We start from the raw sequence: 24,184 nt of genomic DNA on the forward strand, positions 1-24,184 counted from the left end.
CAGACCAAGGTGCCTCACCTGAAAGTCATTCTGTGGCCCTAAAAAGACACGGCCTTCCTGCTAGCCTTTCAGAATAGATTTAGAAGAACCTGGGAATAGACCTCCAAAGGTTTAAACAACAGAAGTTCTCTATCGCCCACTCCACGTATTCCTATCCTAGTTTATACAAGAACAATTCAAGTTTCAAGGTCTACCTGGGTTCATGCAACAAATATTTGTTGCCCATCTATTATAGTTTTGCACTGTGCTATTTAAGAAGGATACAACAGCAAAAGAAAGCAAAGAAATCTCTATTCTAGTGATTATGCTTCTCTGATCCACACAAGACATTTTGATGAAGGAAATTTGGGTATGAATAGGCCTGACAATTTTCAGGGGCCCCACTCTTTTTACATGAAATGGGATGCCATCACATTAATAAAACAGAATACACAAAGTCTTGCTGAAGAGATTCAAAAACAATTAAAAGCCAGAATTCATGACTATAAGTCAGACTGTTCTAAATATTCATATAAAGAAAGTACTGGTTATCTGGAAAGCAAGTCATGAGTATATACTTTACCTATGCAAGAGACTTTGTACCAGAGAACAGAAATAAGGATATCATTTAGCTAAACCACCAACCAGTATAGACTCCTTAATAAAGTTATTGGATATTTTTCTCTTTTAGAAAAATGAAGTATTATCAACTAGGTTTAATTGTCATAATTGAACTAAATGGGTACTTATTCGACATTTGCTGTTTGAAAAGTAACAAAGTCCCACCTACCACAAAATATCTCCCACACTGATTTGTCAACAGGCTTAAATTACAAATCCGAAGTCATTCTTTGAGTTAAAAGAACTTGTTTTAAAGATCCCAGTAGGGACGCCTGGGTGGCTAAGCCATTTGGTGCCTTCCTTCGGCCCAGGGCGTGATCCTGGAGTCCCAGGATCCAGTCCCAGAATAGAGTCCCACACTCCCTGCATGGAGCCTGCTTCTCCCTCTGCCTGTGTCTCTGTCTCTCTCTCTGTGTCTCTCATGAATAAATAAATTTTTAAAAAGATCCCAGTTAATGTGAAAGTGCATTGTCACAAAAGAACATAATGGGGTGGCTTTTTAGAAATTAAGTTAAATACTGGAAACATTAATATTATATTACAAATACTCATTAACCCATGTGGAGCTTTTCATAATTATCTCAAACTCTCTCATACTCATATCTGTACAGCATTCCCCCCAAATCACTAGCATCCTCAAGGAAACAACCTAATTCAGTCAATTCTCAATTACTGAATTTGAGATCTTAGACTTATAGTCCTATTTTAACTAGCCTGATTCTGGCTGACTACCCACTCATCAGATTAAAGATCTGGGGAAAATGAACATTAATTTGAATGTTACTTCTAGAAATCGCAAATTTTAAAATGTATTATACTGCCCCAAATTCACCCAATATCTCTATAATCCCAAGGGAAATAACCCAGTTTGGGATTATCCTCATGCTCCTGGATAGCTATTTAAAAAATCAATATTTTTGCCAATATAACTCCAAAAGGTTATCACAAAAGAGAAGCTAGTGTGAAACCCTGCACCTAAGTGGGAAAACTCTGCAGGGAGGAAGGGAAGGAGATACCAGGGGTACTCTGTCCTAGCTCCAAATTAAAACTAATCCAAGTAGGACCACTTAAATGCACAGTTGAGGCATAGCAGTGCCTAAGTAGTTATGACTTTGTTGCCACTGCTGTTGTTTTATGTTGCCTTGGTTAAGTATATCCCAGCCCTTTTTCGAGCTTGCTCCAACTATTGGATTCTGACTAAACTCCTGGTAAGGAAATGTGTTTGGATATTTCCAAGGACATCTAGTGTGCTTGGGTACAATTCAATCTGGACCATAAGCCAGAGCTTTTCAAACCTTATAAAACTGGAAATGGAAATTATGGAAAGCATCAAGTGACACTAGGGTTACTAGGAAGACTAAATATGTCATGAGGTTCCATGAGACAATAATAAAAGTAATTTTGCCTTTGAAAAACATAGTTTTATCATAGGCAATCGACATCTATTATGAGTAGTTTGCCCAGAGGTAAGTAATATATTTTACATATAAAATCGGTCCCTCTGTGTGTGTGTGTGTGTGTGTGTGTCTCCCAAACACATATTTCCTGGTTCTTCTTTCTGACTCTCTTTAGCCATTTTCCCCTTTTCAACTCCTCCCCAAACCAGCAAGTCCCACCTCTTTAAGTTATCCTGTAATCCCTAGAGTTATGGGACACCTGGGTGGCTCAGTGGATGAGCATCTGCCTTTGGTTCAGGGTGTGATCCTGGAGTTCTGGGATAGAGTCCCACATCAGGCTCCCTGCATGGAGCCTGCTTCTCCCTCTGCCTATGTCTCTGCCTCTCTCTTTTTGTGTCTCTCATGAATGGATAAATACAATTTTTAATAAACAAATAAATAATAAATCCCTAGAATTATCATTAATTGCTATGTTCAGTACCTGAATAGTACTAATTTACTCCTGACTTCAGGGACTTAGCTCCCAGATGCAAAGCTTAATATATACTGTTCCAATGTCATTCATCATATTAATTCTCCCATTAAAGGTATTTGTGTACAACAAATAACTGTATATAAACACAGTAGTCACAGTTATTCATAAGTCACAGCTTATTCTGACAGAGCTGAACACAGTGTCTTACATGCAGTAAAAGTCTTTGCAGAAGTCCTTCCCCTACCAGAAATATTCTTCTAGAAAGAAAAAGAAAGAAAGAAAGAAAGAAAGAAAGAAAGAAAGAAAGAAAGAAAGAAAGAAAGAAAGAAAGAAAGAAAGACTCTTCCCTCTGATTTTCAGAGGGCTCACTTCCTCACTGCCCATATGTTCTGTCTATATGTCATTTCCTCACATTATCCCTCCATAAACACTCTATATTCTTACCATTCAAGCATTCTTTGTCCACTGACCAACTTCATTTTTCTGTATATATTTCATCATAGTTATGGTTATTTTATAATTTTCTATTGATTTTTCCACCTCTTCTCTGGAATATAAGCTTCAAAGGGACATGAACACTGTGCTACTGAATTTCTAGAACCTAACCAGCATTTGGAAGAACACAGGTGCTAAATTAATACTAAGTGAATATTTAAATCACTTAATAAATGCTGAATTAAAATAAAGGGATATATGATCAAATCTTCCTGACTTAAGGGTGAAATCTTACTTCAAGAGGATAGCATATAAAATGTAAAATCTGCTAAATTGCTCTTGTTGTGAGGAAAGAAGTATTGTGTGTAACAATAAGTATGAGCTTTCACACTGTACTCAAAGAGTGGAGGTGCATTGTGAAAAGTTCCAGGTCGCCACTGTCCACTAGAAATAAAGTGCAAGCCACAAATGAGAGCCAAATGTATTAAATTAAATTTTAAATTTTCTAGTAGCCTCATTAAAAAAGTAAAAAAGAAATAGGTGAAATCACTTTTTTTTTAGTATAGTTGATGTGTTACATTATTTTAAGGTATAGGGTAAAATTACTTTTAATAGTATATTGTAGGGATCCCTGGGTGGCACAGCGGTTTGGCGCCTGCCTTTGGCCCAGGGCACGATCCCGGAGATCCGGGATCGAGTCCCACGTCGGGCTCCCGGTGCATGGAGCCTGCTTCTCCCTCTGCCTGTGTCTCTGCCTCTCTCTCTCTCACTGTGCGCCTATCATGAATAAATAAAAATTAAAAAAAAAATGGTATATTGTAAACTAGCACATCCAAAATATTGTCATTTCAAAATGTAATCTATATCAAAAACTATTAATGGCACACTTTACATTCTTTTCTATTTTTACTATTATATATTCACAATCCAAGATCTATTTTTACATATCTCCATTCACACTGGTGCTTAAGAGTCACATGAAGCTAGTACTACCATGTTGAACAGTGCAAACCTAGGTAACGATCACCCACTCTGATCGGCTTAATATTCTTTGAATGTGCTCTTCTTTCTTGGATTTTCTTTCTTGTATGCAAAACCCCCATCTTTTGTATTTTGACTGTGGCAACTAATTGCCTCAAGGGAGGATTCAGATTATTACGGTAAGGATGCAATGAAAAAGACAGAATGGTTGTCCATCTTTTATAGACAGAATGCATTACTTAGTTTTATTCTCCCCCCCCAAAAAAAATTTTTGGAGCATGCACTCTACAGATAGTATTAAGAGACAATCCCAAGCTTCTTTTATCTTAAGAAAAATTATTTATAAATTCCAGAAGTTTTCCTTTAGATGTCTGGAGCACAGCATGGAAATCTGAACATCGCTTTTTATCGTGTGTACTAAAACTTAGAATATGAGTTAAGGGAATTTCCCTTGTGGTCAGGGAACAGAGAAGGGGGAAATAAAGAAAGGAAATATTGTCATAGGTGATGATACTAGAACACTAATCTAGAGTAGAAATGACAAAGGGGTGCATTTTGCAGGGCAAGAGCCTCGTAGCATAGCTAAGGCTTGTTCTGGACTTGTGGCTTCAAGATCTCACAAGCACTTACAGGGATACAGTAAGAAGCTGAGAATTAGCCTCAGCTTGTTTGCTAAGAGATTTGCTTCAGCATGAGGCAAAGTGAACAGAAGTCTGTGGGGTGAGCAGACTGAGGGTAAGGGCTAGGGAGAAAGCAAAGCTTTTAAACAACCAGAGCCCCCCTGAGAGGTTAGGTGGAGTCCATACAGTGGAGAAGAAGGTCAAACTCACAGTATACTAAGAAGGTATGCTGCTCACGGTGAGAGCAATCATTACCTGGTGCTCCTGTCACATGCCTAAGCAACACGACCAAGGACAGAGACTTGACAACCAAAGACCTGGGGGAATGAGCTGTTCCTCAACTCAGTAACAGGAGATGTGCATGGAAAAGAGGCAATACAGGATAAGGACAATACCACACATCTGTTACCACAATGTTAATAACTAGTGTTAAATCCCTTTGTCCAATGCCATGCAATTCAAGGGGAGGAGTTAGAACTGGGAAGAATCCCAAAAGACGGAGCATTTATTTACCCAAAAGACAGAATTTTATATAAACTACCAAGTTCAAGTTCCTCCCAGCCCCTCCTCCATCTGTTGAACTAGGAGTTTAACAACAAGATGAGTTATTACAGAAATGAAAATTACTTCTTTTTCCAACCTCCCTCCCTTCCTTCTGCACATCAGATTAGTGGCATATGATTTTTGGCTCAATTACAAACAGAAACAGTAAAAACTGGACAATTAAAGACACACTAATAGGGGACTGGTCAATTGAAAACAAAGGAGAGAATTAATCTCAGTTGCTCAAGATGCAAAGTTATGAGATGAGGAGTTTACAGACCTTCAGATGACCTGGCACAGGGTTTCTAAAAGAATACATATATCTAAACACCCTGGGATCTTGCTAAAATATAGTCTGATTTGTTGGTCTAAGACATAGCCTAAGATTCTGTGTTTCTAATAAACACTTAGGGAATGCTGCTGCTCTGAGGATAACACTGGAGTAGCCAAGACCTACAGGATGTACATCACAAGCTTCTTAGGAGCAGTCGTCAAAGACCCCACCATAAGACATGACTCTCAAGAATTAGCTGTCCCTGGGTAAAGACAGGAAAGAGAGTCATCAGGGAACTGATAAGGCAAGTAATGCAGAAAGAGGAGCTTCTAAGAGCCAGAATGTAGGCATCCATCAGAGATTGGAGGTTTTGTGAATGAAACCATAAAACTCAACCTGAGACCATCTCCAAGCTGCAGAGAGGGCAGTGTTCCTGCTGTCTAAATTCCAGAATTCTGGATCTAGGTTCTGGTGATGCCTGGGTCACAGGAACAACTAGTGACAAAACGATGGTGTTCAACAACCTTGCCTGCCCTTTGGATAAAATTATGGAGCAACTTCTTCACTGAGGAGACAAAACATGGGTGGAATCGAGCAACTCTGACTTTTGGAACTTACATCATCAGCTGTCACTGCCATCACACTCCTGCTTTTCTTCATTATAGAGGTGAAAGTATCCCCCTCTTAGGATGTCTGTTGTTCAGCACGTTTTGCTGACAATTTTTAAGACCTATGGGGGAGAAAAAAGAGACACATACACAAAAAAGAGTTCAGTTTCCTTAGTTGAATAAAAACACATGGTTTATCTGTATTCTTCAGACTAATATTTGAATGGATACAATGTACATGTATAAGTAAATATGACAATTTCCCACGCCAATTTTTCAATCTTATATGTGAGAAAAGAGGTTCACAAAATACAAAAATCCCAAGAAATCAGTGCAAAGCTTCTCAGGGGGAGAGAACAGAATAGAGGGCGACACTTAGGCTCCCAAGTAATGAATGATCACTAAGAATATTGAAATAATACATACTTGTGAAGAGCTTTATACTTTCTCATTCAATATTTCATTTAATCCCCATAACAGTCTGTGAGATTATTTCCATTTTTTTCCTAATGAGGAAATAAATGATCAGAAAAATAATTGGACCAAGATAACACAGTTAAAATATGGCAGATTTAGAATCTTTTTCTTTTTGGTGGATTTAGAATTTAAGGAACTCATAGCTTTGATATTATGGTCAAAAAAGAAAAAGAAGGAAAAACAAACCAATACAGAAAATATATATGGCCACAAAAATCTTAATTTCAATTTGCCATCAATTTAAATCTCCTATACATATGTGCATATATATATGTGCATATATATGTGTGTGTATATATATATGCACATATGAAATATTTATCACAGAAAATTTTAGTTAGAGAGAGCTAGAATTACCTGGTCAAAATCACAAACCTGGCCATTTTGAAAAAGAAGTGTTGCAATTTATGAAATCTGTTTTGTGTAGATAATTGGAAGCCACTTCAGAAATAAAGAACCTCAATAATGTTAATAACCTGGTTGTGCAACTCCAGAGAAAAACTATTCTCTTGTTTTTAAAACCCAGGGGTCCAAATTTAAAGTTTAGGCATCCAATAGTCTACAAGAGAATATAAAGAATTCTGTTTGCAGGATTGAACTGGAAAAGATATACTACCGAAATCACCGAATCCAAGAAGCATTAGTCCATATGGTGGTTTCTCACATCCTGCATCATGGCTGAGCTCAAGAAGCTTCTATGTTTCCTCACTCTGTACATTTAAACTCTCAATACATGCCTGATTTGAAATGTCTGCTTCTCGAACATGAAGATATATATAGATTAAGAGCGTGATGGAATTGTAGCTATGTGACTAGGAATACTAAGTAGTGGCATTGTACCATCACCCAGGAAACCAGGGTTGAATTTCGAACACATAATTTGACTATATTATGCAAAAGTTGGCAGCAGAACTGACAGGGTGGATAAGAGAGTGGGGTAGGGAGAAACTTTGCCTTTGTAAGTGTTCTAGGGAAAGAATCCATCCCATACGCTTTTCAGGGAGTTGATTTAATATACCAAGGAAAAGAATTTTTTCAGTATACACCAAGGAATGATTGAACTTTACTAAGGCTGACCAAACCGGAGTAGCCAGAATTTTAGAGCTTTTATTCAAAGGTTTCTTGACATCTAACAAAAGTAGGCAAATAACATTTTCTCACAAAGTGATCTCCAACCTTGAGTGCTTCCATAAGGTAGACTCTGAAAAAAAAGTTTATGCTCCTAAATTAAAAAAAAAAAGAGTCAAAATTTAAGTTTTACATTCAAGATAAAGGATTGGATATTTCCAGTGATTATAATTTTGTAAAAATAAAAGTATGGAAAAATACGAAAGAAGCTGTGTAAAATGGTAACAGTGAACATCATGTAAACGTTCTATGAGAGGCTTTTCTTTTTCTCTATGTTTTCTAAATTTTTTGTGATGTATTATTTAATGAACTAAAAGCTGATCTTATATATATTTTATTATATATTATAATTATTATATATATGTTAATATGTTTTAGTATACATTATTTTATACTATATTACATATAATATATTAATGTGTATATATACATACAATAAGGACCCACAAAATGCATAAGAATATTAACTTATTTTAAAGTTATTTTATTTCTACAAAACTTAGTCTGCCATATATTTGGGAGACTATCTTTTTGTGAAGTAAATGATACCTACTTATCTTGGATGAAGAAACTAAGAACAGTGACAGGGTAGGATTTAAATCTTAGGCCACAGCTAGATGATAAATTATACGGTCTCTTAAATAACTATTAGGAAAGTTCCAAATGAATTTGAACACTTAATAAAATATATGCAGCATTATGTCATACAATGGTGCAAACACATGTAAGTGATAAGTTTGGCATCAGTACTATCAAGATGCAGGGTGCCTGGTTGACTCAATCGGTAAAGCATCCAACTATTGATTTTGACTCAGATCATGGACTCAGCATCGTGAGATTGAGCCCCTCATCAGGCTCCATGCTCAGCATGAGATTCTCTCTTCCCCCTCCCTCAGTCCTCGCCACCCCCCTCTTTCTCTCAAAAATAAATAAATAAATAAAGGATTATCAAGATGCAAATGTTATGTGCAGTCAATTAAAAAAAAACAATAATTAGTAGAGTGTGGATCTGGAAAGAAAATAAGAACACCAAAGTGATCTCTAACAAATGGCTTCATATACTAAATTAGTGGGAAAAATCTATGAGGCAAAAGTTTACTTTTTATCTTACATTCATTTTGCTTGGTAAGAACTATACTTAAAAATAGGATAAAACACTGCAACTAGAGTAGAAATTTCTAAGCTATCTTCAGCAAGGAGGGACAACGATCAAGTTTTCCCAGCAGAAATAAAGACCTTAACAATACCTTCTCAGGCTTACACAAAGTATGATGGGATCCAGATGAAGCTCAATGTATACTTAGGTTGCTTTCATATCTTGGCTATTACACATAATGCTGCAATAAATATGGGGTCCACTCAAAGACAAATAGATAAGGAAGATGTGGTATGCATAGACCATAGAAAAACGGTGAGATCTTGCCATTTGTGACAACATGGGTAGACTTGGCGGGTATTATGCTAAGTGAGATAAGTCAGACTGAGAAAGACAAATGCCATATGATTTCACTCATATGTGGAATCTAAAAAACAAGACAAATGAATAAGAAAACAAGCAAAAAGCAGATTCAGATTTATAAACACTGAGAACAAACCAATGGTTGCCAGAGGGAAGGAGGGTACAGGAATGGACAACACGGGTGAAGGGGAATGGGAGATATAAGATTTCAGTTATGGAATGAATAAGTTATGGGAATAAAAGGCACAGCATAGAGAAAATAGTCAATGATATTATAAAAGCATTATATGGTGACAGATGGTAGCTATACTTGTGATGAGACAGCATACATATACAGAAGCTGAATCATTATACTGTACACCTGAAAATAATATCACATTGTGTGTCAACTACATTCAAATACAAAAAAGTATTTTAAAAAAATGCTCAAAGCAAATCTGGCCCCCAAGAACTTTAGGTCTAGTTTGGAAGGAAAAATTTACACATATTAAATATTTACTTGGTAGATCATAGCTGCTCAAAAATATTTATAAAATTAGTATATCAAAGAAAATAATTAAATGCTAAAATCCTATGTGTAGATTCAACACTTCTTTGAAATGAAGTTGTTGGTGCTGGGTTTCAGGGAAGGCTTTGAGAAGGAAATGAGGTTTCTTTTTTAGCCTTAAATAATAAGTAGGATTTGTTTAGTGGAGATTATGAAGAACAACATGGTGTGCAAAAATATGGAATGGAATTTGATATACTAAGAGTATGATACATGCAGAAGGATGCTATGCTAAGGAAATTTATGACAGGCAGAAAGACAAAATGTTCCTGGGTAACATCAGTAGATTTTCTGGCAAGCAAGAGTACTTTTAAGAGGTCTAAGCCATGGAAATAAACTTATATTTTATGACATTTTGAGTGTGAGAGCTTACTGGATAAATTTATGTACCTTTAACTGAGAGTATGTCCTGGCTAGGAAAAGCGGGATCTCAAGTTATAAGACAGATTTCCAAATGTTATATATTAAAAATATTTTTACTTTTATACTCAGAAATAAAACACAACATCTGTTATATAAAAGACAAAAAAGGGATAGGAGAGATATTTTCTGTATAGTCCTCATTTTCCAATAGAGATCCACCCCTCCATCTTTTCCATCCTGGACACAGTCCACGGGCTTTCTAGCCCTCTGGCTCCTGTTCAACCAAGGAGAAACAGAGGCAGTAGACGAGAGGGCAAGAGGATAGAGAGGTCCCTCTCTGCCGGCCATGGTGTAGCAATGGTTAAAGTCTTCTACTCTAGGTCACAGCCAGGCACCAGTCTTTGAAGGTCCCTAGGTTCCATTAACTAATGTCTTCACTTGACACTTCAGATGTAGGCTAGCCCTGTGCTGTTTCATCGTACCTTTCTGTTTATCTTCAACCTTGCCCACATCTTTTGTAAATAGTGCCTCATTAAGTGGTACCTTTCTGTCACCCCTTTGAGAACACAAACTATTTCCTGCTGGGATCCTGACTTACAACAGATTTGCTCCAAAAACTTTACAAAGCCAGATGGCAATTTTGAAATATCCCTGCTCAGTGCCTAGTACAGTGACAGACACAAAGCAAGCTCTCAATAAATAATTGCTCAAAGAATGAATGAATAAATGCAGTTGGAGTTTTAAAATGGTTTTATGGCTTTTAGAAAAGAAGGTCAGGCATTATCTCAAGTTGCTATTGTAAGGCAGAAACAGTTTTATGTCTTCACTCTTTGATGGCAATAGTGATTCTATTTGGGAATTCTGAGAAAGGTTATAATGTGCTAATATATTGCTTTACAATATTATATACAATATATGATATAATTGAATATATTATAATATTATGATATATAATATGTCATATATATGACTATATATATATATAGGAGAATAGGAGATTACAAATCATTTTATTGTTGATTGTTAGTGTCAGTTGCCTTTCATTCAGGCTAACAGAGATTGACAAGTTATGCCAGTTTAAGCACCATACATTTATGATTTGAAATATGCTTCATAAGAGCAGCCAACCAAAGGAGGTAGGCACATAATAGCGACAGGTGAGGAAATCACATCTTGGAATAGCAATGAAATATGCTTAAAGTCACACCCTCTGCTGGTTCAGATCAGAATGTTCTGGTTCTAAAGCAAAGCCTCTTAACCTAGCCCTATGCAGCTGATTGGGTCTTATTCACATCTTTTCAGGGTAGTAGTAAATGAAGTGATTTGTACTTCATTTTCTGATGTTGGAAATACAAGTTAAGTTAATCAGCTTTCTGGAACCATGCTCCCTAATCTTTTTACCTTTTAAAAAATACTGAAGTCTTAAGTGATTCAAATTTAAGGCAAATATAGGCAAGAGAAGAGATCAAGTTCTCTTCATTTGAGATTATTCTTCCATTAGCAAAATTTGCTTCTCAATACATAGAACACCATATGCTTCATTAAAACAAAATATTTCTAAGAATTTCTAAGGTGATGAGTAAGTATGATGACTACAAATTCCATTTCTGGCATATTTTAATAGTTTTCCTATGGTTTTACATTTCACCATCTAAAAGATGCTTTTAAACTTATGTTACTCATTCATAACATTCTCTTATGTTCGAAGACTACAGTATTCTTTAATAATTTCACCTATCCTTCTTCCTCCTCTCGCCACAGAGATTTAAAAGCTAAAATGAGGGAAGGGATCCTGCCTGCTGTAGCACTAAGTATGAATTTCTCTTTTGACAGGTTATAGCTTTCAATACTAGTAATCCTTGGTTGATAAAAATTTCAATGACTAATGATAATCATTTTAAAATTCCACACCATGGACACATGCTATATCAAACCATGAAGAAATGAGAAAAATAAGGTAATATTTTTGAGTTTTTAAGAAAACTTTTTCCAATTTAAAGATTACCCTTTATTCTGAGATGATGTCCAAAATTTTAATTTTTATTTGTGTAATTGATTTACTAAACAATCTGAACTCAGTAGGGTACAGATATGTACTAGCTTTAATTATTCTCCAGTAACTGCTTTCCATCTGCAATGTCAAATCCATTTTCTCTTCTTTAACAACAGTTCAGACTGATTCCATTACTGCAGCTTATATGTGCTTTAAATCACATCTCTCTTTTCCAGCTCAATGGCCAGCCTCTGTTGGACCACTCAGTGGCAGTGGTTAGGACTTGAGTGGACAGAGGGAATGGTCTACTCTTTTATTTTAGGTTCTAGTTTTATTTTAGGTTCTAGTTCTTTCCACATTGCAGCAGAGAGGAAGAATTAATGAAAAGGAGCAAAAGTCTTTTTACTTAACTGGGCATTTAATTGCAGCTCTATTGAGTGCCGCTATTTTTCCAACAAAAAAATCCCTCTCTATAGGGTGTCCAAATGCTCACTCTCTTCTTAGGGGTAAATAGGAGTTTTCTTATTGGGAAAATAAACATTCTAGTCTCATCAGCTCCCATACTTATTGATACACATTGAAACTCTTGCTGGTAGGACTACCTTGTGCAAAAGTCTACTATCTTGATTGAAGTACTGACAAGATGGCTCAGGCCACAGTATCTTTTTTTTTTTTTAAGATTTTATTTATTTATTCGTGAAAGAAAATTCTTTCACACAGAGAGGCAGAGACATAGGCAGAGGGAGAAGCAGGCTCGTTGCAAGGAGCCTGATGTGGAATTTGATCCAGAATCCCAGGATCATGCCCTGAGCCAAAGGCAGACACTTAACCACTGAGTCACCCAGGCATCTCTGCCACAATGCTCTTGATGCCAAATAAGCTCCAGCATCCCTGTCACGTGGTGATGAGAGTATAGGATGCTCTGCTACTATCTCTTCCCTCTGCCCTGCTCTCTCTCTCCATTTCTCTTTCTCCATTGCTCAAGAAGTCATAAAGAGATTAGAAAGTATTCTGCATAAGTGATCAATGGAGAAATGAGATACTATGTCAGTTATTTATAAATATCTTGCAGCCCCAAGCCAATCATTCTAAATCCTGTTCTGTGATGTTGAGGCAGAGACTTTGCAAACTACATTTACAGATTCTTTTGCTAGCTGGCCTCCTTTAAGTGATGACTATGGGAATCAGTAGTAGGAAGCTGTAAGAGAGCTGAGGAAAAGGTACTTTCTTCCTCCTTCCAAGAGTAGAAATAACTTTGCCACTCCATTCTGGCAAATTCAGAACCATCCACACAATATCCCCATCAAATGTCTGCTCACTAGTTTCAAAGTGACCCCTTGGTGGTACCAGCTTTTATGGTAGTGAATCCTCTTTTACATGCCTAGATCTCATAAAACCATTTCGTCCACTTCCCTAGGAATGGAAGTCTCTTCATTATTCTTTGGGTTACCTGGCAGACCTCTTTTCATTTTCATCATTCAATACTTGCATAATAAATCTCTTGTATTAAATCCCTAACTAGAATCTAAGGGATACAGAAGCTAACCTTCCTTTTGTGGAAGATACCCCTGATCTCTACAAATAGTTTTTCATCTCTAGTAGGCCAATAACTCGCTTCTCCAAAACCTCTCCACAGCCATTCTCTCCCCACCCAGAGTGGTTATATGGGCATTGGGAGGTTGCTGGAGTAATCCAACTGCTACTTCTCACAAGGAGTTGCCTAACCACTTTTGTATACAGCTCTCTGTAGAGAATATCAGATATTTTGATGGTTTTAGTCCTCTCTTCTGGATTATAGTTGCTATTTGTAGCTTAACAGGAAAACTCCTACTCATCGTTCTTTCAGATGTTAAAATTTCCTTCCATGAGATGATAATAATGTATGGGGCATGAGCATTTTTTTCTTTTGTTTCTCAGTGGCCTCAACTGAGAATATTTTTTTAAAGATTTTATTTATTCATTCATGACAGACACAGAGAGAGGGAGAGGCAGAGACACAGGCAGAGGGAGAAGCAGGCTCTATGCCAGGAGCCCAACGCGGGACTCGATCCCGGAACTCCAGGATCGCGCTCTGGGCCAAAGGCAGGCGCCAAACCGCTGAGCCACCCAGGGATCCCCTCAACTGAGAATATTAAACATTGGCAACTCTATCAGTCCTCTGATCCTTTGAAAATTTTACTGACTCATGACTCATAAAGTACAAATACCTAAGATCCTTTGTACCAGATCAGTTAATGTATTAACTTATTAAAATAAGTAGCATAAAGTCTAGCTCAAGAAAAGGAGGGTTTTCTGGTTTGGGCTAGCATCTTATATAGTGTGCATTTGGGGAAGAAATGCTAGACAAAGAGGAGTCTAAATTTCTGTCTCCTTTCAGAGGCACATTACCACCTCACTATAGTTATCCACTGTGAAAATTAACAAAGGTGATATAGGAACGAGTTAGGGGCAGATGGGGCTAGGCAGGGAAAGATAAGGGAATGGTCCAAAGTCAGGCTCCCAGGAATCTGTGGGCACCCATAAACCCCAAGGACACTGAGAGGTCCCAGAGTCAGAATCCTATTCATCCCAAGAAAACAGAGATAAGACATTTAAAACAGAATGAATAAATAAGTAAATAAATAAACCTGGCTCCCTAGCTCCAAAATGTTAGGGAATGTCTCCCTTTGATGGCTACTAATAAATCACAGAAACTCAGCAGACCACAAAGAAATAAGTCATCAAGTCCATTTTCAAACCAAGACTGCACAAGAATCTCAAGCCTGTGGGCTCCCTGGCTAGGTTCTCAATAAAAGACTACCATGAAAAGCCCTCAGTGGCAATCCTATCTGGATTCCTCTCACTTCTCAGAGCTTTCTCTGTATCTCTGCTTAATAAACTTCTGTTGCTTTGCTCACGCTCCATTGCCCATGAGATTCATTCTTTGACTACATGAGACAAGAACTTAGCTCTCCTGTATCAAAGGGAAACCTCACTAAAATGGAGTTGGGAGGCCAGATAGGGGAGCATAGAAAGGGGAAATAAGAAGACCATCAATTACACTCAAATGTCAGATAAGAAGACCATCAATTACAGACTCCAACTGAAGAATTATCATCAGGAGAAAATCATTAATTACAGTTCTCAATAGGGAAAGATGTACATTACATCTCCTATAAAAAATTGACTACCCCTGCAATTATGTCAGTAAGAAACTGTCATCAGCCTAAACTCTTGCTTTTCTCCAATGGACTTCTATTCAAAACAACCCCCTCCAACTTCCTCTTTCCTTATAAAATAATATTCCTTTCCTTTGCTTGTTTGACTTGACTCTGGTTTTGCCATAGCTTGCATGTCCTGAATTGCAATTCTCTGCTACTCCCAAATTTTTGATGATAGAATAACTTTCAATTTTTAGGTTAACACCACCTAACTCTGGACATTTGTAGGGGAAAAAATGTGTATGTAATAAGACATTTTCTGTGTAAAACTTCTTAAGACTCTAAGCACCCAACACTTAGATATAAGTATTTCTGGAGAGAAAATCAGTTTGTTTAATTAGGCAATAAGCATCAATGACTTTTGAGATATAAATTGAAGAGTATTAAGAATTAATATGAACTTAAACCATGAGTTTTAGCCTGAGAGAATAATAAGTAACAAAGAGATAATGGAATTCTTTTAATAGTCATCAGACTGCAAAGTAGCTAGGCTAAATGCTGCTCTGAGTAAAATGTGTCCCCTGAACAACCATTTAAAATCAATTTCTACTATAAAATGTGTTCTCTGTAAATTACTAATAGGATACAAACTTGAAATCAGTACACATGTTGACAGAAACGAAAAAATTCTTAGTATACAATTTGTTTGGATGAATGTTAATTTCCCACAATAACAGAACATGCAGAAAGTAACTAACAAACTATTCCCAGGTTTCTACTTGTATAAGTAATGCCTTACTGGTCGTCCACAAGATGGAGGCATAAGAAGATCCTGAACTCCTCCTCCCACAGACACATCAAACCAACAGCTACATATCGATGATCATTTGCTTCCAAAAAATATCTAAAAACTAGATGAACTGGGGGATCCCTGGGTGGCTCAGCGGTTTAGCACCTGCCTTTGACCCAGGGCATAATCCTGGAGTCCCGGGATCGAGTCCCACATCGGGCTCCCTGCATGGAGCCTGCTTCTCTCTCAGCCCACCGCCCCCCATCTCTCATGAATAAATAAATAAAATCTTAAAAAAAAAAAAAAAACTAGGTGAACTGTTTCTCCATAGCAAGGGATAAAAAGACCATCCCCACTGCCTAAAGGTCTAACTTCCAATCAGCCCAAAACTAGGGGCTAAATGACTTCCTTGAATTTATTTTTTTAATTTATTTTATTTAAACTCAATTAATTAAAATATAGTGTATTATTAGTTTCAGAGGTAAAGTCTGGTGATTCATCAGTTGCTAATAACACCCAGTGCTCATTACATTACCTGTCGTCCTTAATGGCCATACCCAGTTACCCTATCCTCGCCACCTCCCTCCCCTCCAGCCACCCTCAATTTGTTTCCTATAGTTAAGAGTTTCTTATAAAAGTGCCCTTGACTTTAATGTGCCCACAGTCTTGTTTTCAGAGCAATGAATAAATGATTATTCATTCAACAATACCTAATGTGTCCTTGGCATGTGTCAGTATCACAGCACAGTGTCAAAAGTGCTATGACAGGAATAGACGTTGGGTTCATTAGGTGAACAAATGAGTGAAGGTCATCTCTACAAGCAAAAATTATAAAGAAAGCTTCATAGAGGAGGTTATAGTTCTTGTACAGGTACTGTAGCTAAGGAACAAAGAAAGGAGCCCTTCTACTCTCCTTCTATCTATTCTCCAAAGTGGCTTTTTTTTTTTAAGGTTTTATTTATTTATGCATGAGAGACACAGGCAGAGGGAGAAGCAGGCTCCTTTCAGGGAGCCCAATGTGAGACTCAATCCACGGACGCAGGATCATGCTTTGAGCTAAAAGCAGACACTCAACCACCGAGCTACCCAGGTGTCCCTCCAAAGTGATTTTTTTAAGTGCAGAATTCCTTATATTATTTCCCTGCATTACATTCTTCATGGCTTCCTGTTACATTTAGGATAATCCAAACCCTAATATGTCATACAAGTCCCTGCAGATATGGTCTCCCCTTGCCTTTGCAGTCTCACCTTCTTATATTGGCTTCCACCTGCTTCCTCAACCTAATCTCACATCACTGTTCCCTTTATCTCATTTAGCTTTAGCCAAATTGCATTTGGGGTTTACCCAACATGCCTTCCTTGCCTCAGGACTTTTCCTACACTGTAATACTTCCTCGATTTTGCCTGGCTCACTCATTCCTCAGCTTTCAGCTTAAATATCTTTCCTTCAGAAAAATCTTTACTGAATTACTCTGCTTGTCACAAGGTTTTACCACACCATTACTTTTTTCTTATTCACAGTATTTATCATAATTTTGTATTTATTTGTAAGAATGCATAGTTTTGTACCTTTCAGAAGCTCATAGTGAATATTGCTAGTCACTATATTCCTTGCCCCAAGCAAGAAATATTTACTCTAAAAAAATTTTTGAATGAATAAAATACATATGTTCTATGCCTCTCCCTGAAACACTAAAAGTGTGATAATCCAAGAGCAGCAGATAGGAGGGGGCAGGAGACTGAACCAGAATGCCTGATAAACTACAAATATCACCTCACAAATAACCAATATTGACAGAATATATGTTCTTACTCCTGTGATGGGAATACTAATAGCTGTGTGGTAAGCACTATCTGATAGCCTCTAAATATATTACTTCATATAATTCTCGTAACTACTCTTGTCTCCATTGCACATGTAAGAATTCTGAAGCACTGGAAGGATAAATGACTTGTCTAAGCAAACTCATCTAGCAAAGTACAGAGACAGGCTTCACACTGAGGCACTATGCCTCCAGAGTTCACACAATTAAGCTTTATCCCCCACTGCCTCTTGGAAGAGGCAAACAAGCATTATTATCAGAGAGCAAGAGCAAATGAAGATGGGTTAGGGCCATGATACAGAGGATACTTGGGAATAAAAGTGGAATTTCAGGACAAGAAAGGAACCAGATAATTCTTAAAATAATGAAACAAAAAAAGAGATTCTATTGTTTTCAGAACATACAGAGCCTATGAAAAGCTACTCTTTTATGTAATCTTATACAGATTTACATTAAGTTGGAAAACTTAGACTATGTGTATAAAACATAACTAAAAAGGCCTCTATTTTATCTCATGCTTGAGCAAGAACTGACAAGTATTTTCTTTTTCTATCTTTGCTTCAATATCTAAAATTATTTTAAGTTAATACAGAAGACCCTTGATATTCATTCACAAGTGCTACATCCCCAGGCTTTTAAAAATTGTCCACCAGTATAATGCTTTTCAAACATGCTTCATGGGACATGTGGGAGATAGAAAGGCTTTTGATCAAGGTCTTTCTTTTAGGCCCAAAGACCCCAGACACTGATCATAAATTAATTCTTTTTCTTTCTTTAAGAAGACTGAAATCACAAAGTGCAGCAGTTCGTTATTGTCTTGAGCAAGTAAGCATACAAAACCCCCATGTGCTCCCTTCTCGGAAATATAAATACTATATCATAGACTTCCTATGAGGGAAATCCAAAAACTGTGAGGAATCTTCCCAGGACCTCAAATGAATTAATGGTATGACACTTGCTGATTTAACTGAATTAACTGGGTATGATTATTGCTCATTTAGAAGCAGACACTCAATTTAGGGCAAGTTGTCCCAGACCTCCTAAAAGATCAGGGATCCAAATCTAGGTGGATATATAAAGGAAAAAAAACCTCATAAACAGAAGGCTGCAACTAAATTTGGTGACACCAGAATGCTATATTACATTGTTTTGATATGGCATAAAAGAACATAAGTAAACATTTGCTATTGGTGTTTAAGTATCTTTATATTAAGAAACTATGATTTCCTTATTTTTAAAGATGCAAAATTAGGCCTCACTCTAAGAATGGACTCACTCATGAATTTAGCAAACATTTGATACATCTGATACATAAGAGGTGAGAACAGAAGGAGCAGGTATTAGAGAATAAAGAGGCTTGGCAGCCACAAAATCTCAATTTTTATATATTTCACATTCTGAGTCTCTTTGTAAGATTTTATTTGACAAGAGGTCCCCTTAAAAAGAAAAATTTAAAAACCACTACAGTACTCCCTATAACACCACCATAAATACCTTTTAATACTATAATATTCCTATAATACCCCCCCATAAAATGCCTTCGAACAGTGTTTGCAAACTTTATTCAAGTACCATTTTTGTAACTTTTGCCATATGTAATTCCCTCATCTTACAGATGAAACACAGAGCCCTTAAAAAGCTGATTTGGCATTCACCCAGTGAGTGGCATAAGTCGAACTAAAATTCCAGTAATCTGGCTCTAGTCCATTGTTTCTTCTCCCACTACAGTGTCTTCATGTGTTGTCTCTAAATTAAAGGCTTTTGTTTTATTTTGTGTTGTTTTTGGCAAAGGCTTATTCATATATTAGAGAGCATGCTAACTCACATACACAAGGCTTCAGCACCAAGCAATTTACTTATGAATTCATATATTCACGTACTCAGGCATCCATGAATGCGTTCATTTATACAACAACCATTCACTAAGCACTACTGAGAGCCATGTACTGTGTAGACACTGAGAAGACAAAGAGGAAAAGGCATGACTTCGATCCTCAAGGACTGCAGAGCCTCAGTAGAGTAGAGTGGGAATAGAGAGTTCATACCACTAATTATATGACAGAGATACTTTCAAGGTGCTGCAGCAGCACACAGGAAGGTTCCAGAAGTCTGCCTAGGAAGACCAGAAAAGACTTCACAGAGAAGGTAAATCTAAATCATGCTCTGGTAAGATATGTACGATTTTATTAGAAAGGTGAAGGAAAGTATAATTCCAAATGAAGCGAGATGTCCTCTCACTGATCTTTAGCCACCCACAAGAGCCGCATTAGTGACTATGGGATCTTTAATAAGTCATTTGATCCCTCTAATCTTGTGCTTCTATTGATGAAAAATGATTATTTGCTGTATATATTCCTGACATTGCTGTAATCATAAATGACCAATATTTTAAAATATTAAAATACTTTTGAATGATGGAAGCAACATATTTCTGGTATTAGTGACAGGAATTAGCAGATTCTCTAGTATAAACTGTATCCAGTGCAACCCAGTTGTTGTATAAAGGAAAGGTCTCTGAAAGTAAATTCAAAAAACTCTAGGTGGAGATTCCAACTCTGTGGTACATATAGCAATTTACTTGACCTCCCTGAGACTGTGTTCTTATTTATAAAAAGAGGCACAATGTCTCCCACTTCTATTGTAAGGACTAAATGAAATAGTGAGTGGTGCCTGGAAAGGGTCCTGCACCTAGTAGGTCCTCATTAAATTATTTGCTAAATCACAATCTCATCAAAATACTTCCTTTAAGTCTTATCTCTCCATCTTACCACAAAGATGCCCAGTTTTAACCTCCTTCCTTTTAGAAAGCATAACTGAAATAACAAGACCTTATATAACTCTGCTTTAGAGCTATTTATGTCTGAATTTTCTTATTACCAAGAGAACATAACAACTGCTTCACTGAGGAAGAAGTCTCCAGGGATCTGAGCATGGGGGTCAAAATGAATCTTACAAGATAACATTACAATCATCACAAAAGGATGATCGTAAGATGAGAAAATAATACAATGTCTGAAATGACATTAATCCCAAATCCACTAGAGTTTATTTATGTATAAGAAATAATACTGATAAGTTACTCTCTAGCCATGACTATAATATATAACATTTCCCCTCAGTAATTAATGAAAACCAAGCAAAATCTCTTTTTCTCTTTTATTATAAAGCTATGTAACAACATCTGCATCATAAAAAGTCTTTTGGCCTTATCTATACTTTATAGATTGTCACTGTAAACAGATCATTGTCCTAACAATAGCCAGTCCAGATTAAAAAGTTCAATAGTTGTTCTACCAGCTGTGTTGTAGAAATAATACATTTATACTATATACTCATATACACATATAATGAGAATGTAGATCAGATTTTTGTAGAAATGTGAACAGATTTCAAACACAAAATGCAAAGTTTACATAGGTCTTCCATTCACTTCTTAGGGAAATATTATTGATGATTTGAGGTAGTATTGCTATTTTTTTTATCTTTGCTTAGATGGCAATAAAACAATTATAATTTGTTAAGCATGTATTAAATCTAAAACTATACTAAGACTGAACATAGAGAAAACTATGTCTTGATCCATAACTTGTATCTATGAGTTCTCCTGTTCCATTATCTATCTAGTCATGTTTTTAAGTGCCTGACAAGAAATGAGGTGATGGTCTCAAGCCTAAATCTTATGAGATAATCATTCTTTCTTTTTTTTTAAAGAAAAATTGTTAAGGAGAGGTATAGATCTAGTATTTGACAGGCACTGTTAACAAAGGACACCAGTTTGGCTGCCAAAGAGATCACATTCTAGGATGCTGCAGTGTTGAGTGGGCAGTAATGAGTGTTTTGTATTATGTACAGAAGAAACGCCTGGAAAGGGTTATTAATTAGCACAAATAAGAGGATCTTAGATTTATACAAGCTCATAGTTTTGAAGACTGAATAGATTTCCTCAAAGAAAAATAATTGGAAAATTAATCCAGCTAGAAGAAACATCAGAGACATTTGGCATTTTGGTATGTTTGGTGAATTATATCTAGTCTGTATGGCTCCAAAGAATAGAATCTGTAGGATGAAGAGCAGTGGAAAACAACTGGGAAGATGTGTAAGAGACAGAACATGTTGATATTTTAATATAATGTTAAATGGTATGGACTTTATTCCATTTAGCATGGGAGTAGGAAATGTTTTTGAAGAATTGTGGGTGGAGGGTTAAAATATTCAACTCTGCACTCTAGAAAATATATTCTTGTGGCAATAAGAAAGTAATTTCAAGTAGGATCTTTTTTTTTCAAGTAGGATCTTGAAAGAAGGACAGTAACAAGACCAAAAGGATTTCTCAAAAATATTAGGAAAAAAATAAGGAAATAATAGAGACAGAAACCAAGGTTGTCCGAAGTTTTAAAGATGAGGCACAGGGATGCCTGGGTGGCTCAGCAGTTGAGTGTCTCCCTTCGGCCCAGGGTGTGATCCTGGAGTCCCAGAATCGAGTCCCACATCAGGCTCCCTGCATGAAGCCTGCTTCTCTCTCTGCCTGTGTCTCTGCCTCTCTCTGTGCCTCTCATGAATAAATAAATAAAATATTTTAAAAAAAAGATGAGGCACAAAATAGCCATGGTCTTCTGACACAGAAAGATCAGGCAAGATAAGGACTGAGCAGTGATTATTAAACAGAGAAATCAAGTGGTCATTACCTCTGAAAAGAAATGTCTCCAAAAAGTTATAGAAGTACAAGCTTGGTTTGAGGAGACTGCAAGATGAAATTAATATCTGTAGAATCCCTAAGTACTGAAAAGATTAGAGTATATTACCGAGTACAATTCAAAATAAAAACAACAGGTGGACTGTGCGCCACCAGGGTCGGTGAAGGATCTCAAGATGGCTGGGTGAAAACTTGCTCTAAAAGCAATTGACTGGGTAGCTTTTGGGGAGATCATACCCCAAAACCAGAAGGCCATTGCCAACCCCTGAAATCCTGGAATGAGAAGTTTACCCTACAGGTTGGCTATTCTCCTTAAGAAACCACCCACTATCAGCTGCACTTACTACAAGGCCAATGTGGCAAAGGCTGGCTTGGTAGATGCCTTTGAAAAGAAGTTTAATGACCTGAAGGTTCCTGTGCCAGAGGATAAATATACTGTCCAGGTGGATGCTGAGGAAAAAGATGTGAAAATTGTGCTGCATTTTTGTCTCTTTCAAAGGCCAGGATTGAGGAATATGCAAAAAAGCTGGAGAAGATGAAGAACATAATTCCATTTGATCAGATAACAATGGAAGACCTGAATAAAATCTTCCCGGAAACCAAATTAGACAAGAAGTATCCCTATTGGTCTCACAAGCCAATTGAAAATTTATAAACATGGGCAGCCCAGGTGGCTCAGCGGTTTAGTGCCGCCTTGCGTCCAGGGCCTGATCCTGGAGACCCGGAATCGAGTCCCACATCAGGCTCCCTGCACGGAGCCTGCTTCTCCCTCTGCCTGTGTCTGTGCCTTCTCTCTCTCTCTCTCTCTCTCTCTCTCTCTCTCTCTCTCTCTGTCTCATGAATAAATAAATAAAATCTTTAAAAAAAAAGAAGAAAATTTATAAACATGAGTTGGGGAGAAAGCTCTGGCCCTCATAAACGTTGGACATTAAAAATAATGATATGGAAAAAAACAAAAAACAAAATTAAAACAACATTGCAGAGTCAATCTAGGTTGGCTGAATAAGTCAAGAAATAAAGAAAGTCTAAATCATTCACATATCCAACCTCATGACAAAAAGAGAATTTCTATTATTTCTAAAACAAAATCCTGACTCTACCCTCATACAGACCTCCAATAGGTAATTCACCAAGAAGAACTCACTTCACTCAAAGATGAATGTGAATCAAAAGAGGGGGATCCCTGAGTGGCTCAGTGGTTTAGCGCCTCTCTTCGGCCCAGGGCATGATCCTGGAGACCTGGAATGGAGTCCCACATCGGGCTCCCTGCATGGGGCCTGCTTCTCCCTCTGCCTGTGTCTCTGCCTCTCTCTCTCTGTCTCTCTGTCTCTCCGTCTCTCTCTCTCTGTCTCTCCCACCCCGGTGTCTCTCGTGAATAAATAAATAAAATCTTAAAAAAAAAAAAAAAGAACACAAAATCTATGCAAATAAGGAAGGGCAGAAGGAAAGGGGGAGGGAACAAGGGACAGCCAGAAAGAAGGAAGTCAGTTCAAATAACACCACTAGAAAAATACTATCATAAAAATTTTAATCAAGCACATTGCTATTAAATTGTTCGTGTGTATGTGTATATATATATATATATATATATATATATATATATATATATTTAGAGAAAATGTGAGAGTGAAAGAGGATTTCTATAAAATAATGTCTCATAGAAAACACATAGTGAGGGGCACCTGGGGGCTCAGTTGGTTAAGCATCTGCCTTTGGGTCAGGTCATGATCTCAGGGTCCTGGGATGGAGCCCTACATTAGGCTCCCCACTCAGCAGGAAGCCTGCTTCTTCTGTCTGCCACTCCCCCTGCTTGTGTGCTCTCCCTGTCTCACTTTCTC

General features: G+C 37.1%; 1 protein-coding gene and 1 pseudogene across 3 annotated transcripts in view; one reads left to right on the plus strand and one right to left on the minus strand.

Moving 5' to 3' along the window:
• The window catches only part of PDE4B (phosphodiesterase 4B), a 542,476-nt gene that overhangs the window by 431,285 nt on the left and 87,007 nt on the right, over positions 1 to 24,184 (minus strand). For 2 of the 3 annotated variants that reach the window (XM_038537222.1, XM_038537223.1), the window contains exon 2: positions 5,944 to 6,055. In XM_038537222.1, the coding sequence (XP_038393150.1) occupies positions 5,944 to 5,985 (42 nt within the window). In that variant the 5' untranslated portion in view covers positions 5,986 to 6,055. Of the gene's footprint in view, positions 1 to 5,943; positions 6,056 to 24,184 lie in introns of those variants that run through there. The other variant, XM_038537226.1, reaches the window with a different exon arrangement.
• Positions 22,523 to 23,001, plus strand: LOC100685737 (annotated as a pseudogene).

The sequence above is a fragment of the Canis lupus genome, chromosome 5, assembly GCF_011100685.1.
Source record: "Canis lupus familiaris isolate Mischka breed German Shepherd chromosome 5, alternate assembly UU_Cfam_GSD_1.0, whole genome shotgun sequence".
Classification (NCBI taxonomy): domain Eukaryota; kingdom Metazoa; phylum Chordata; class Mammalia; order Carnivora; family Canidae; genus Canis; species Canis lupus.